This window comes from Leptonotus elevatus, chromosome 11 (genome assembly GCF_054856555.1).
Source record: "Leptonotus elevatus isolate MCC_2025b chromosome 11, RoL_Lele_1.0, whole genome shotgun sequence".
Lineage (NCBI taxonomy): Eukaryota > Metazoa > Chordata > Actinopteri > Syngnathiformes > Syngnathidae > Leptonotus > Leptonotus elevatus.
Window position 1 is genome coordinate 17,133,265 of NC_141249.1, and position 14,175 is coordinate 17,147,439.

Consider the following 14,175-nt stretch of genomic DNA (forward strand, 5'->3'; position numbering starts at 1 on the left):
ATTCAAAAGACCAGCAAAGCTTATTTTCTCAACGTGCTTTTGTTCAGGTTGTCGCAGAGGATCGAGCCTGGAACCAGCACGCCGCGTGCCAACGCCTCCAAAGAGGATCTTGCTGGTAAGTTTGAATTTGTTAATGTGGGAATTCTCATGTTAACATTCTAGACTTTCAACTTATGGCTGTCCATCCCACAGGTCAAGAGGCGTCTGCGTCTCCTCTGTGCGGCCGCAAGTGTTCAGTGGCGGCCGACGGCGCTAAAGTCCCGGCCACGCCCCCCTCACCGAGGAACCTGCTGCCGTACGGACACCGCAAGTGTCACAGTCTGGGCTACAAGTCAGTCTTTTCACACATTTTGCGTATCTGTTTTGTCAGCTGATACTGATATTCGCTGCGTCCTCGTAGTTTCATCCACAAGATGAATACAGTGGAGTTCAAGAGTGCCACCTTCCCCAACGCCGGCTCGCGCCACCTGCTGGACGACAGCGTGATGGAGAGCAACAGCCCCACCCGGGGACAAGCTGAGAGCTCCACCCTGTCAAGCGGGATTTCCATTGGTGAGCACTACAAATGGACGATATGACCGTAAAATAAAATCTCATATTTATAATTCTTTCTTTTTTTAAACACTTGACTAACATTATCCCAAACAAGTTTTTGTGCTGCATTAAATTTTGTAATTTTTTTTACGCAGGAAGCAGCGAAGGCTCAGAACTCAGCGAGGAAGTGTCGTGGCCGGCGTTCGAGAGGTGAGAACCGTATGATGGTCCTCATCCTTGTCGGCGCTGTTTTTTTCGTCCATCGTAGTCATGATCAAGATGATGAATATGAAATTCTTCATCCTTGATGTGAGAACACGTTTACACAATGCATCCTGCTTTTTTCCAAGGCCGCTGCGCCTCATCCCCCGCAACGCTCCTGAGATTTAAAAACTCAAGACATCCTGAGATTTTAAGACTTAGGAATGTCTTGAAATCTTGTCAGCCCAAAATTGTTGTTCTGCGACTCTCAGCTGAACTGAAAATCACCATCCAAACGTGATTGATCGCTCCTCTGAGAAAGCCCTTTAATTCCACCTCAATGTAAATCCCTTTAAAGTACTATGAAGGGAAAACACAAAAACATTTAAAAAAAATAAAATAAAAAAAGAAGTGTGTTCCGTGCCGCCTACCCTATCCTATCTTATCCTATTCTGAACAGGACTCGGTTCTATCACTCTTTGGGCCCAGTGACCCGCGTGGCCCGCATCCCCTACCGAGGAGTCCTGAGGCCCAGCAGGTATACACACCCAAGCAGAATACCAACCCCACCTCAACTCAAACCTCGCTTTTGTCCTCACTTGATGCCCCCTTTCAGCCCCTGCCAGGGGCCGGCCGCTGTGGGCTAGCTTCCAGTATGTGTGTGTGTGTGTTTTGTGTGTTTTGTCTTTTATGCTGGGCTCTTCTTTTGGTGGATTGGGGTGACGGCACAAATCAGGTGAAGGGGAGGAAGTGATTCTTTGTGTATAATTGACTTTTGCTTTCCTTCTTGCATGTGTTTCACACACACAAACACTAACGCCTATAAATTACATGTACATGCAGTAACTTAGTAAGTTCATTGTGTACCATTGCTAATGTGAAAATCAGAGTACGGTATGTCTTTAATGTTGTAAACCAAGGATGCACCTGTATTTTTAATTTTTTATTTTAAAGTCACATTCAAAAAATTATAGGACAAAAACACAATATTGTTGAATTAAAATAAACACTACTTTGTAACCATATCTTATATTCAACAAAATATCTGAATTGTTTTGGTTATTTTTTTTTTTTGTATTCTCAACAAAATCTAGGCTGTGCCGAAATACAGTATTTCCTGTTTCATTCTTACAAATTGACACGTCTCAAAACTAAATGTATGTGCTGCCATCTAGTGGTCGATATTGGAATTACACGTTATAATGACCAAAATTTAGACCGAAGTAGATAAGTGGTTCAGAGAAATGGGTTGACAGTTATTAACAGTACAAAAATGAGGAAGAAAAAGAATAGAATATTGACATAATTGCGATTCTATTCCAGTGGGGAAAATCAATTGAGCCACGGGTTTGGTCACAGCATAACTTAGTCAACGTACCACTTCATATAGCCCCCCCCCCCCCCCCATATATAAAGCTTTATTCCGATAACATTATGACTTAATTTCTCTTAAATTTACACATATTGAAAACATTTCACAAGATTAAGTATTTTCATCAAACCTATTTCTTACAATTCAACTAATCGACTTTATTCTCATCAGATTGGAGCAAAAGCCTTTTTACACAAATACATTTTATAACATCAATATAAAACCTGCAATGAAAAAAAAGAGTAAGTATGGCGCTTTGCAACCTGAAGTTCGCTTGTACTTTTAAGTACACTCTGATCATTTCTTTTGAAAAGGTTTCCAGCTCCAGTCGCAATCTGCACATTACCTTGCAACACCTCTGCCGACAAAAACCTCCAAGCGGAGTTAAAGGTGGCTTTGCAGATTGCGTCTCCTCGCTACTCATCTCCACTTGTAGCCGCTGCGCACGTGGTCATGCTCGTGTTATTTCGCGCCAAGTTTTGTCATACGCGTCTGGAGTGACGCCTCCTTTTTTATGTTTTGTAGCTCGGCGGAGTCCGAGGAGCTGGCGGTCCACCTGTATCCCGGAGCCGTGACGGTGCAGGGGGTGCTGAGGCGGAAAACCGTACTCAAGGAGGGCAAGAAACCAACGGTGCGAATTTCATGATTTTGACTTCCAGGTCATTGTTTTTCTTGTAGGACGTAAAACGCTTTGAGATTATCATAACAAATCTGGCGCTCCCTGGGATGTTTACAATCTGGCTCCCGGTAGCGTGGTTGATTAATGAGGCGGAGCAACAAAGTCTCCATTGTTAATCCGGCCAACGCACATCAGAAATATTAATTAGCATGACGTCTTTTTCTCCATCGCATTCCTTGGTGTGTCCACTTGAAAAGTACACAAACATAAATGAGGTCCACTGAAAGAGATGCAGCGTAATTAGAAGAAAAGGTCCTCAACTATTTCGAGTGGTATTTTTAGTTTAACTTAAAAAACTTGCTTTGTGCCTGCAGGTGGCGTCCTGGACCAAATACTGGGTGGCTCTTTGCAGTACCCACCTTTACTACTATCCTGTCAAGTCCCTGAAGGCGACAGAGAGGAAACATGTAAGGCACGCATGCACACACTTGAAGTGTTCATGTCCGATGATGAGAGACTGCAGGTTTTCCAGCGCTTGTTTGCTGGCGCAGGTGATACCTATTAAATGTTTAACACGCAAGAACGTCTACACGCACACAACACATCATCATCCATTTGGTAAGACATCTGATAGCCATTATTTACTCTCCTGGTACACAATGATGTCAAGGAGAAACATTCCTCTTGGTGTGCGGCAGATGGGGGGTGGGGTGGTTGATTTGTTTTGTTTTTAGACTGCCTGATTGCGCGGAAGACTGACCCTTAAGGATGAGTACGCACATACTGATAATCGGGCCCGATTTCTAGGGATAGCCGATAGCCGCTGATATTGGGCATTTTGACGAATAGCGTTATTGGCCTTTTTTCAAAATCTCTGACGGCCAATAAAAATTAATGATAAAACCATTTTAATCTCAGGAAACTATTTACATTTTCAGTTAACTTTATAAGAGATACTTCGGACCCTGTGAACCTTCTGAACCTTTTGTTTTTGTTTGACATTAAAACAAAGAAACGTAAAAGTTGAAGATTTCGTTTTGGGTTTTTTTATTTAGGGAAAAAACAGAGCTATGGTATTTACTTCTTTAAGTGTCCAAAACGTACTGATAACCTTGGGAGCTCCCTGAAAATATATATATATTTTTTAAATTTATAACCAAGTATATTGTCTAAGATTTTTTTTTTTATCTCCATTTTGAAAAGTCTATAAAAAAAAATTAAATAAGCATTAATGCTTTAAGACATTACAACAAAGTCAAGATTGGCATTTGTATTTGATGCCAATATCCCCCCCTTTTAGCTAAAAATGAATATCGGCTTCAAATATCGGTTATTGGCCTCCTCAACTACTAATAATCGGCATCGATATCGGCCCTGAAAAAAAAATATCGGTCTATCTCTATTCTCTACCAATTTCAGCAAATGGGGAATTTCAAAAATACGCCAATAGAATTCCCAGCCACTAAAGCTGACTGATTTATTTGACTGCAGTATCAACATTCCACCAATAGAGGGTGCTAATAGACTGCGGAACGATCATGAGTAATTTGGTACATGAATTGTGCTGTACATGCAAATGACAGTGGATGCTTTAGCACAGTGCCCACGAAGCTTTAGTGTAAAACTTTGTGTCGACCGATTATTATAATTTTTTGCCGTCCTTCCGATAAGGGAGGGGGGGAAAAATCACTCTTAACACACCCCACACCACAAGACATCCCATAATCTCCCTTTTGCTGTTTGATCACAAGGAAGGGAAAATGCTCCAATTTGGTCAGATTGTCAAAATGCATGTACCCAGCTGTAAGTGCGCTTTCAGACAAAAAGCCAAAGAACACGCAAAAAGTGAATTTGAACGGCGGTGTGAAGTGAAACTGTGCAGGAGCCGTGCTGTGTGTGCGTGTGCGGGCAGATGGTAGCACTCATTGACTAATGAGAACAATGACATCACTCCCATCCTGCGTGTCACTCACGGGCTAATGAGAACCACGTGGAGGACACACACATGAACATGCGTTAACAATGTTTCCTGGTCTCGTCCTGCCAGTTCAAGTCAAAGTCCAGCAAGAGCGTGTGCGTGGTGGGTTTGATGGCCATGATGGCGGATGATCCCGAGCATCCGGATGTCTTCATGCTGACCGACTCGGAGCATGGTGACTCGCACATGCATTCAAAACAAAGATTTAAATTCAAATCCTATTAGAACAATTAAGTGTCTTCTTTTTTTTTTTAATGGGATGATTTGTATCTGTGTTGGCCAGGTAACACCTACAAGTACCAAGCGGGCAACAGGATGAACGCCTTGTTGTGGTTCAAACATCTGAGTGCTGCGTGCCAGAGCAACAGGCAACAGGTCCCAATTACATGCTACGTTAAATTCACACTTCAGCTTAGTTCTGTGTTGACATTGAAAAGACAATTGACTATATATATATATATATATATCCCCCATCCCCTAATATTTGACTATTCATCTGAGTTTTACCTAAATTTCTACCCGTGCAGGTGCCAGCCAATCTGATGTCATTCGAGTGAGCGGCCCAATCGACGAGGAGGCGGTGGAGCTTTTTTGGCGCACCACTTGGAGCTTTCACTGCCCGATGAACCCATTGCTGCCCCCTGCTGGCCTCACCTGCCACCACTGCCTTAATAGAGAACCCTATTTGTGGGTGTTGCGTGTATGTGGACTTAACGGTCTTCAACTACTGAACAAGGAAGCGCACCACTGCTCTCGTGTCTGATTGGCTGATTGGACTCGTGCTCACCAATCAGACGGAGCTCATCCTCTCCTTTTTAGTTTCATTTGTTTTCGTTTGTCGTATTGTTTTCTTTTGTTCTCTTCCTCGCCGTGTTGAGTGGACGGGGAGACTTTGAGAGGACTCATTTTGGGGCCATTCAAAACATTTCGGGGCCCTGGCTCACAGTTTGGGGGAAAGTCGGATCAAATATAAGGGCTCCACTAATTGGTCGCTTCCTGATTTTTTTTTTTTATTATTATTATTATTATTACAAGCCCCTCCACCTTCCTATGTTTTTGTCAAGTGTTTTGTACATAAAATGTGTTTGCGGGGAGGCACATCTGTCATCCCACCCAGGTACGATATTCCCAGAATCTAAGCTACAACACTCCGCTTGGATGTTTCCTTCCTTTTAACAGTTTTGGGTTGGCAACAGAACAACTAGCAGACTGTGAAGTAGATCGTCTGTGATGTGGACTTTAAAGCTACATGGAGCTGTGCAGAATTTTTCTTTTTTGCAAAAAAAAGTATGTAGTGTGTTATGTTTATCCTTCTTTTTTGGGAGAGTCGGTGCAGTTGACACAGTATTACCACGCAGTAGATTGATTGCACATTGTGTGTCTGTTACATTGAAACTGTTACATTTGTTGTTGTTCTTATGGAAGTAAATCTGTGCCATCTTAAGTTTAGATCTGAATTACAATTGAAATACCCGATTTAAAATATTTGACAAGGGCAAAAAAAAAAATATATATATATATATATATATTAAAAAGTTAAATCATTTAACATCTAAAAAAAAAAAATCAGTTCGAAAAGTGTTACAAAAAATACACTCGAAGAACTAATTGAGATGTTTTTAGTGTAAAAAATATATATCTACAATAATTTAAGAAATTCCATGAGGATCTAAAATAAAATAAAATATTGCAAAAATTAAATATCTAAAAATATATACATCTGAAAAACATTAAGAAAAAAACTTTAACCGTCTCAAAAATTCAGTGTAAAAAAAATCTGTACTAAAAATTTTTTTAAAAAATCAAAAGCGATTGTAAAATGATTTTGTATATCTAAATTGAATGTTTTCCAATGTTTAATTTTGGATTGATATCTATCTTGTAAATATAAATTCTGATTCAACAAGTAAAAATTCAACATGTAAAAAAAAAAACTGAGGGAAGGACTTTTTTTATATATATTTTTTTGCACTGAATTCTCTGATGATTTTTTTCAAATCTCCAAAATGTCAAAAACTCAGTAAAAATATTCACTGAATTTAGACAGTATTTTTTACACTGAATTTTGGGGATTTTTTTTTCTACATAAAAAAAATGAAAAAGGCGAATATTTTAATGGTTAAAAGTTCAATTGCAACTCTGACGGCACCGATCTAATTCCACATGTTCTTTTCCTCTGTGTTTTAGGCCCCTTTTAAGGTCGCGCCCCCACCTCACCACAGTTTTAGCGTTTTGCATCCGCACCTTGCCAATGTTGAGCGCCAAGGAAGGGCGCGTTCGGGTGTCGAGTGCTCTCGAGACGGCTGTTTACATGCGCGCGTTTACATCATCTACACATGCTGAGCTCCCACGAATGCACTTCACAGACCCAACAAGCGAACCCAACAAACCCGCAGGCTGAATTGATAAGACCCAAACAAAATCAGCAGACTTGCTCGCACGAGTCGGACCATCCTGTGGAGGAATGAATGAGGAAACCAAAGCCAGGCTCTGCAGTTTCCTGCACGCCTGTACGTACATGTATACATATATATAGATATATATCTAAATATATATTTTTAAAAGGTCCTAACTTGAGCCACTATAGCAGCTGTCAAACAATCATCTGCGTTGTGACTTGAAGGCTGAGCGCAAAAATGGCCTCTGATTATTTGGGACAACAAAAGAAAAAGGCTGTGAATGGAATTGAGGGACATTAGGACACCACTTCAATCATTGACGCAGGGATCCTTTTGTTTTGTTTTTTGCCTTTGCGACATCACAATGCATTTGAAATTACAAAAAGTGGTTAATAGATGTGCCTCATTCAAAAGGTTTGGGGTTCCAATCACTGCTTGTGAAGGTTTGAAAACTGTAAAATGTCCATAGATTGGATAACTAGACATGAAAAAAACGTTTCAAATGCATTGCAGTGGTGGTGCTTTGGGACTGACTAATGTTGAAGGTTCAGAAAGGATGCAGAAGTTGTTTTATTTGTATACATTGAGGGCAGGGGGATTTTTTTTTTTTTTACCTTAGGACTTTTCGAATTCCAAAAAGCGGTTCTTGTGAGTTTTGTTTACCATTTATGCACAGTGTATGGTCACACATCTTTCATTTAGTCCACTTGCCAATCATAAGTAACACAATGACTGTTCACGTGGGTGGGGGGCACTCAAATGTCAAAGCACCCCCCCCCCCCCCTAGTCTCTCCCGTCACTTTTGAGTCATTACGTTTGCTTGAAAATTCCCTTCACACTCTTTTTGTTTCAAGTGGACCCCTGCCCCCTTCCGCCTCCACACACTCGCACGCCATGGATTGATGTTTCAATCCATGATGTGGTCAACGTGTTTCCATGCTGTGAATGAATCCTGCCTTCTGAGCGAGAGTTTGCCGTCCACAACTTGAGAAAAAAAAGGTGGCAAAGCTGATGTGTACATGCTCCCATCTGTGTTTGTGTGCGTGTGCGAGTGCGTGTGCGGAGCGCTGTGACCTCACTGTTGAGTGATGCGCTCGCCGGTGTGAACACTGAGAACCAATAAACACTCTGCCCTATTTTTACTCCACACATCCACCTGCAGCTCTTTGTCTCAATGTTATACTGTACATGTTTTGCCTAGTGACATATTTTTCAGAATAAAACATTATGCTTTTTTTTTTTTCTGAATACAATGTTAGACTGTTTTTACGAGTGCAAAATACAATCACAATAATACAGATTGTGAGTTTTGTACCTTATTCTTTGGCTATTGAGGGTGAAATATTTTATAATTCTATATTTAAAAATAATAACCACCTCGTGGTATGATGCAGCAGTTTTACACCACTGAAAACTACGACTTGAATAATGCTAATAGTTATTTATATTTTAGACATTTTTTTATTATTATTAAATAAGTTCTAAACCTTTTTTAAAAAATGGAAAGCAATTAATTTTGTAGTTTTTTTTTATCTTTGAATATAATTTCAGTATGATGTGGTGCACCACACTACAAACTACAATAACAAAAATGATTAGATTAATACTCTTTAAAATTAATATTTTAGAACAAAAGGAACACTTAAAAAATGTAATCTTGGATTACAAAGAACTGTAAGTATAATGCATTGCAGATTTGACATGACTGCAATCCACAAGAATAATTAATTTTCTAATTTTTGTTTTGGGAAAAAAAATACCTTAGTATATTTCAAAAATACATTTAAAAATGCTGTCTGAAATTGCAGTTTTATACCACTGGAAACTACAAACACACAAAAAATGAAATGATTACTATTAAAGTTTTCGAGTATTTTTTTAACTACTGTACATGTCAAATCAGTATGATGCAGAGCAGGATTACATCACTACAAACCACAATTAGCATTGGTAAACACTTTTACATGTGTTTTTAATATTTACAAAATATATGTACAGCACAAGAATGACTCAAATATCCGATACTTATAAACGCACCGTGTGGAATTCCCAATACGCTTGTCAGACAGCTCCCCCTGGAGGCAGTAAGGTGAGCAACAGCAGCAGCAAATGTTTCACAAGTGGACGGCACCGAGCGTCGCCGAACGGATTGGAGCTGGAGAAGCAAACCGGAACCACCGAAAAGGGCTACCGCGAGGGACTGACTGACCGAGACATCATCTCCGGGAAGGAGAATATCTCAATTCGCCTCTTTAATTGTTCATTTCGCCCTCCTAAAAAAAGGTGGACCGCGTATGGCCGCGAGGTGAGAACACGAACGATGACGTTAGCTCGCTAACTAGCTTAGCTTTAGCTTCCACGGCCAGGTGCATCTGTACATAATAACACAGGTTGGGTTAAACGGCATAGTAGTCTATGAACGGGACAGCTGCTAAACATACAGGCAACTATTTAGCACTTGGCTATGAGAAGTACGAGGCCATTCACATGCATAGTAACAGCATTGGAGTAATGAAAGAACGATTGTGTGTCTTGTATGTGAGCTTTTGCATGCGTGGCTTCATCACTCACTCGGCTTAATACGTTCAAATGTATGGAAAGCCGTCTAAGCGTTCATTACGACACAGTAGTAGTACAGTACTCTTTTGGCCGCACTCGTGGAACGGCAGTGTCTCACTTGTATGTTTTTCACTACTGCATGATATTTATGTACACTAGTTGGACAACTTTGGCTTAATAAAATGTTACTACTAGCACTACTTGGGAAGTACAAGATTTAAACTAGTACAACTTTTTGCCAAGTAGATTTTCCGCTACTGTGCAGCATTTTTTTCACATTAGTCGGATAACTAATAGGACACCAATATGTTACTAGTGAGACAAAACCGTTCACTAGACGTCATCTTACTAGTGAGGACAAACAGTGTACAAGTGCAAGGATAATTTTGAATATAATAATCAAACTGCTTTATAGAACGACTGTCATGCTTGTGGCAATATTTTATTGCCCACTAGTTACTGTATGAGAATTAGACATACTAGTGCATGTGCACTAGTTGATGTATGGTACTAGTACTACTAGGGAATCACCAGATGTTAACTAGTAAAATGTCATAATGCCACTAGTTAAAGCCGTTTGGGAATGTATTTGATATCCTTTATACCGAGCTGGAGGTCCATGTTCATTCATTCAATTCAGTGTTTTAGGAAAACGATTGAATTTATAATTTTTTTGATCATCGTCTAGACCATACGCTCATTAAAAAAAATATATATATATCTTTTTTTTTTTCAAACCTTCATTCCTTTCCTTGATCGCTATTTAAACGGTACAGCCGACGTGCTCAGCTGTCAGTGGTGTGCTTGTTTTAATTAGGGCATGGCGTCTGTTCGAGCGGATGTCCCGGGGCGGCGAGGAAAATCGATGGCGTCCTGAATTTTCCCCTCTGTCCCCGTAGGCGGCGGCCATTTTGCCGGCGGCGGGGCGGCAAGGGTGAGGCTGTGAACGAGGCGAGGCGGCGGATGCGGAGATGAAGTTGAAGCAGCGCGTGGTTGTGCTGTGCGCCGTGCTCCTCCTCCTGGGCCTGGCCAAGATCTTCCTGCTGGATGGCGGCGAGGGATCGGCGGCCAGCAGGCGGGACCTCAGGGCCTTCCGAAATGTCGGTCACTCACTCGCTCGCTCGCTCGGTCAACCCGTCATCTTGCAGCCGGTTCACGATGTGGCGTTTGTTTATCAGATGGAGGCCGGCCTGTCGTTGGCGCGGGGCGCCCGCCTGGCCCACACCCTGCAGTCCCCGTGGGAGATCGCCAGCCAGTGGGTGGGCCCCCGAGAGGTGTACCCCGAGGAGGCGCCCGAGCTGGCCGCCGTACTCGGCGCACTCAGCCAGGGCCGCATCGAGCGCGCCGACGTGGGCTACAAGGGCACCCAGCTCAAGGCCCTGCTGGTGCTGGACGGGGGGCAGAAGGTGGTCTTCAAACCTAAGAGGTCAGCGCCAACACCCGTGCAGTTTTTTCTTGGCTTTTTATAACCAGCGGTTTATTTTTTGGAGCGCAGGTGCACCTAATGTAGTGCATCGCGTGTGTGTGTGTGTGTGTGTGTGTACGTACGCTAGTTGCTCACACAGCTGTGATGTTGTCGTCTGGCAGGTACAGTCGCGACTACGTGGTCGAAGGGGAGCCGTACGCCGGTTACGACCGACACAACGCCGAGGTGGCCGCTTTTCACCTGGACAGGTGCGTCACGCCAACTCATTGTCACGCCAACTAGCGTGGTCACGTCACGTCGCTCCACCGCAGGATCCTGGGCTTTCGGAGAGCGCCCCTAGTGGTGGGAAGGCACGTGAACCTGCGCACGGAGATCAAGCCGGTGGCCAGCGAGCAGCTGCTCAGCACCTTCCTGACGCAGGGGAACAACACGTGCTTCTACGGCAAGTGCTACTACTGCCGGGAGAGCGAGCCGGCGTGCGGCCAGGGTGACGTCATGGAGGGATCGTTGACGCTGTGGCTGCCCGACGTGTGGCCGCTGCAGAAGCACCGACATCCCTGGGGACGGACGTACCGGGAGGGCAAGCTCGCCAGGTGGGGCTTCGGCGCGAGACAGAACAAAAATCACAAGGCAATTTCTAGAACCTGCCATCTCACTCTTGGCCAATTGAGGAAGAAAGACAAAGTTGCCATTAAATCAAATGAATGTACATGTAATAATTCAATTGGGTGGGAAATCAATATAAATGAAGGAAATTATACTTTGTAATATTAAATAAAAGTCAATATTAAAAACCACACAGTAAATTCTGTACAGTAAATTTTACTCTAAACTGAGTCTATTTACTGACTCAGTTTGTGTATATGTATATAAATATATATAATGTTTTATTATATGAAAAATAATAAAGTACATCAATACTGTAGTGCATTGTTAAGAAAACCAAACTTTTATAATATTAAAATGAGTAATCAAGTGATTATAATAAATGCAAAAAAAAAAAATAAATACAAAATATATGCTGTCTTCTGAGATTTAAAAATATACATATAATAACAATATATTTGTAATATTAAAATAGAAATGTAACAAAAAAAAAGTTATTACTATTACATTAAAAAAAACATAAAAATAAAATTATTGGTCTTTTTTTCTCTTTAAATCAACCATATTTTAATAAGAATAAAAAATAATTACAATGAAATTAAATAAAAAAATTATATTAATAAAAATAAAATACAAATTTAGTTACTGTAAATACACATTTTGCAAGAAAAATATAAATATAAAGAAACTGCCAAAGTATTTTCACATCTACAGTGTTCCCTCACATTTCTTGCTGTTTTTTTTTGTTTTTTTTACAGTAATGTACCTATTTAATAAAAATGTATGAAGGTTTAAACATTGATAATGTTTAAACAAGAGAGAAATGTGAGAAAATGTAAATGCCTCAATGAGAAAAGTGTATAAACTGTGGTGAGGGGTTTTAAAGCCTTTAAACATTTAGAATAAATGTAAAACATAAAGCTAACTACTTCGCAGATTTCATTTATTGCGGGTATTTTACCCCAGCGGAAAACGAGGGAACAATGAAAGTTAAAAAAAAAATGTAAACACTGTTCCATTGTCCTAATAACTGTCACGTATTTGTTGCTGTCCTCAGGTGGGAGTACGACGAGAGCTACTGCTCGGCGGTGAAGAAGATGGCGCCGTACGACGCGGGGCCGCGCCTGCTGGACGTCATCGACACGGCCGTCTTCGATTATCTGATCGGGAACGCCGACCGCCATCACTACGAGAGTTTCCAGGACGACGGCGGCGCCAGCATGCTCATACTGCTGGACAACGCCAAGAGGTTCCATTCCGTGGGAAGCTTTGCCATTTGCCTCCGGACGATTAGCGCGAGACTCACATCCCCTCCTCAAATGTATCTTTTCAGCTTTGGGAACGCCGCCCTGGACGAGCGCAGCATCCTGGCGCCGCTCTACCAGTGCTGCATGTGAGTGCGCATCTTTCACGTTCAACTCTTGTTTTTCATATCTGTCGAGCAAAAGCAAAAAAATTTTTTAAATAATCTACGTCTTTGCGTCTTTGTTCAGGATCCGCGTGTCCACCTGGAACCGGCTCAACCTGCTTCGGGGCGGCGCCCTGAGCGCGGCCATGCGGCAGGCGCTGGCGTTCGACCCCATCCGACCCGTCCTGGCCGAACCGCACCTGGCCGCCCTGGACCGACGCCTGGCCGGCGTGACGGCCACCGTCAAGCAGTGCATCGAGGCCCACGGCCCCGACAACACCCTGGTGGAGGACCGCATGAACCTGCCGCACCCGTGATTTAAAAAAAAAAAAAAAAAAGGAAGAAGATAAGCAGACTTTTTGCAGGGATTTTTTCCTCTCCATGGACATAATGGACTTCTTAAGGAGAAGGTTCGAGGATGGCGGAAGCGCGCCAACCAGCCGCCATTTTGATTGCTGTCAGAGGTAATAAAAATAAAAAAAAGCCAAATGTACATACTGTATTTAAATGAAGTACAATAGACACACTTAATGTGTTAATTATAATAATATTGCATAATTGTGTGTGTGAATGCGTTTGTGTGAGAGTGAAAGGAAAGTCGCCATACTGTGCCGTTCAGCTACTGACGTCGCGGACTTCAACGGGGGAGGGAGGGGAGGAGCTTCATCTTCAATATTAAACAAAACCTTCATTTCACTTGGTGTCTTTACTTTTTTGTTTCTATTTATTTATTTATTTTACTTATTCCTGTGCTTTCATAACAACAAAATACAATAGACTTCAAGTCGATTTTTGCCGTTTTTTTTCCCCCATACAGATGTTGTAGGCTTCTTCGCAATGTACCTGATCACTTTTCCAAAAGACCTACAAACGTGAATTCAAGGATAATTATTCATGGAAAAACACATTGCCCTCAAATAATGGCGTCCACTCCAGTGTTAATTTTATCCGCCATTTTTAAATTTAGTCCAGTTTCAATCACACTTTTTCCTAGCCAACCTCATCCCGTTTTTTTATTGAGTCCATTTTTAGTTGACTATAAATCTTAGCATTTTAGTCGTGTTGGTTTTTAA

General features: G+C 41.7%; 2 protein-coding genes across 5 annotated transcripts in view; both read left to right on the forward strand.

Moving 5' to 3' along the window:
* ralgps2 (Ral GEF with PH domain and SH3 binding motif 2) overlaps positions 1-8,403 on the forward strand; it is a 56,615-nt gene extending 48,212 nt beyond the window's left edge. For 2 of the 3 annotated variants that reach the window (XM_086089374.1, XM_086089375.1), the window contains exons 12-21: positions 48-115; positions 193-331; positions 401-552; positions 690-744; positions 1,196-1,273; positions 2,633-2,738; positions 3,101-3,193; positions 4,774-4,879; positions 4,988-5,079; positions 5,232-8,403. In XM_086089374.1, coding sequence (XP_085945500.1) covers positions 48-115; positions 193-331; positions 401-552; positions 690-744; positions 1,196-1,273; positions 2,633-2,738; positions 3,101-3,193; positions 4,774-4,879; positions 4,988-5,079; positions 5,232-5,261 — 919 coding nt within the window. In that variant the 3' untranslated portion in view covers positions 5,262-8,403. The remainder of the gene's footprint in view (positions 1-47; positions 116-192; positions 332-400; positions 553-689; positions 745-1,195; positions 1,274-2,632; positions 2,739-3,100; positions 3,194-4,773; positions 4,880-4,987; positions 5,080-5,231) is intronic. The other variant, XM_086089376.1, reaches the window with a different exon arrangement.
* Positions 8,404-9,183: 780 nt separating this feature from the next.
* On the forward strand, positions 9,184-13,798 carry fam20b (FAM20B glycosaminoglycan xylosylkinase). Of its 2 annotated transcripts, none has more exons than XM_086090207.1 (8): positions 9,184-9,408; positions 10,480-10,762; positions 10,841-11,088; positions 11,250-11,336; positions 11,400-11,681; positions 12,752-12,943; positions 13,028-13,087; positions 13,188-13,798. In XM_086090207.1, the coding sequence occupies exons 2-8, from the start codon at positions 10,634-10,636 to the stop codon at positions 13,417-13,419; spliced, it is 1,230 nt and encodes a 409-aa protein (XP_085946333.1). In that variant the 5' UTR covers positions 9,184-9,408; positions 10,480-10,633; the 3' UTR covers positions 13,420-13,798. The 2 variants fall into 2 exon arrangements, with proteins under 2 accessions (XP_085946333.1, XP_085946332.1); XM_086090206.1 differs by having other exon boundaries at positions 10,562-10,762.
* Positions 13,799-14,175: the final 377 nt, after the last annotated feature.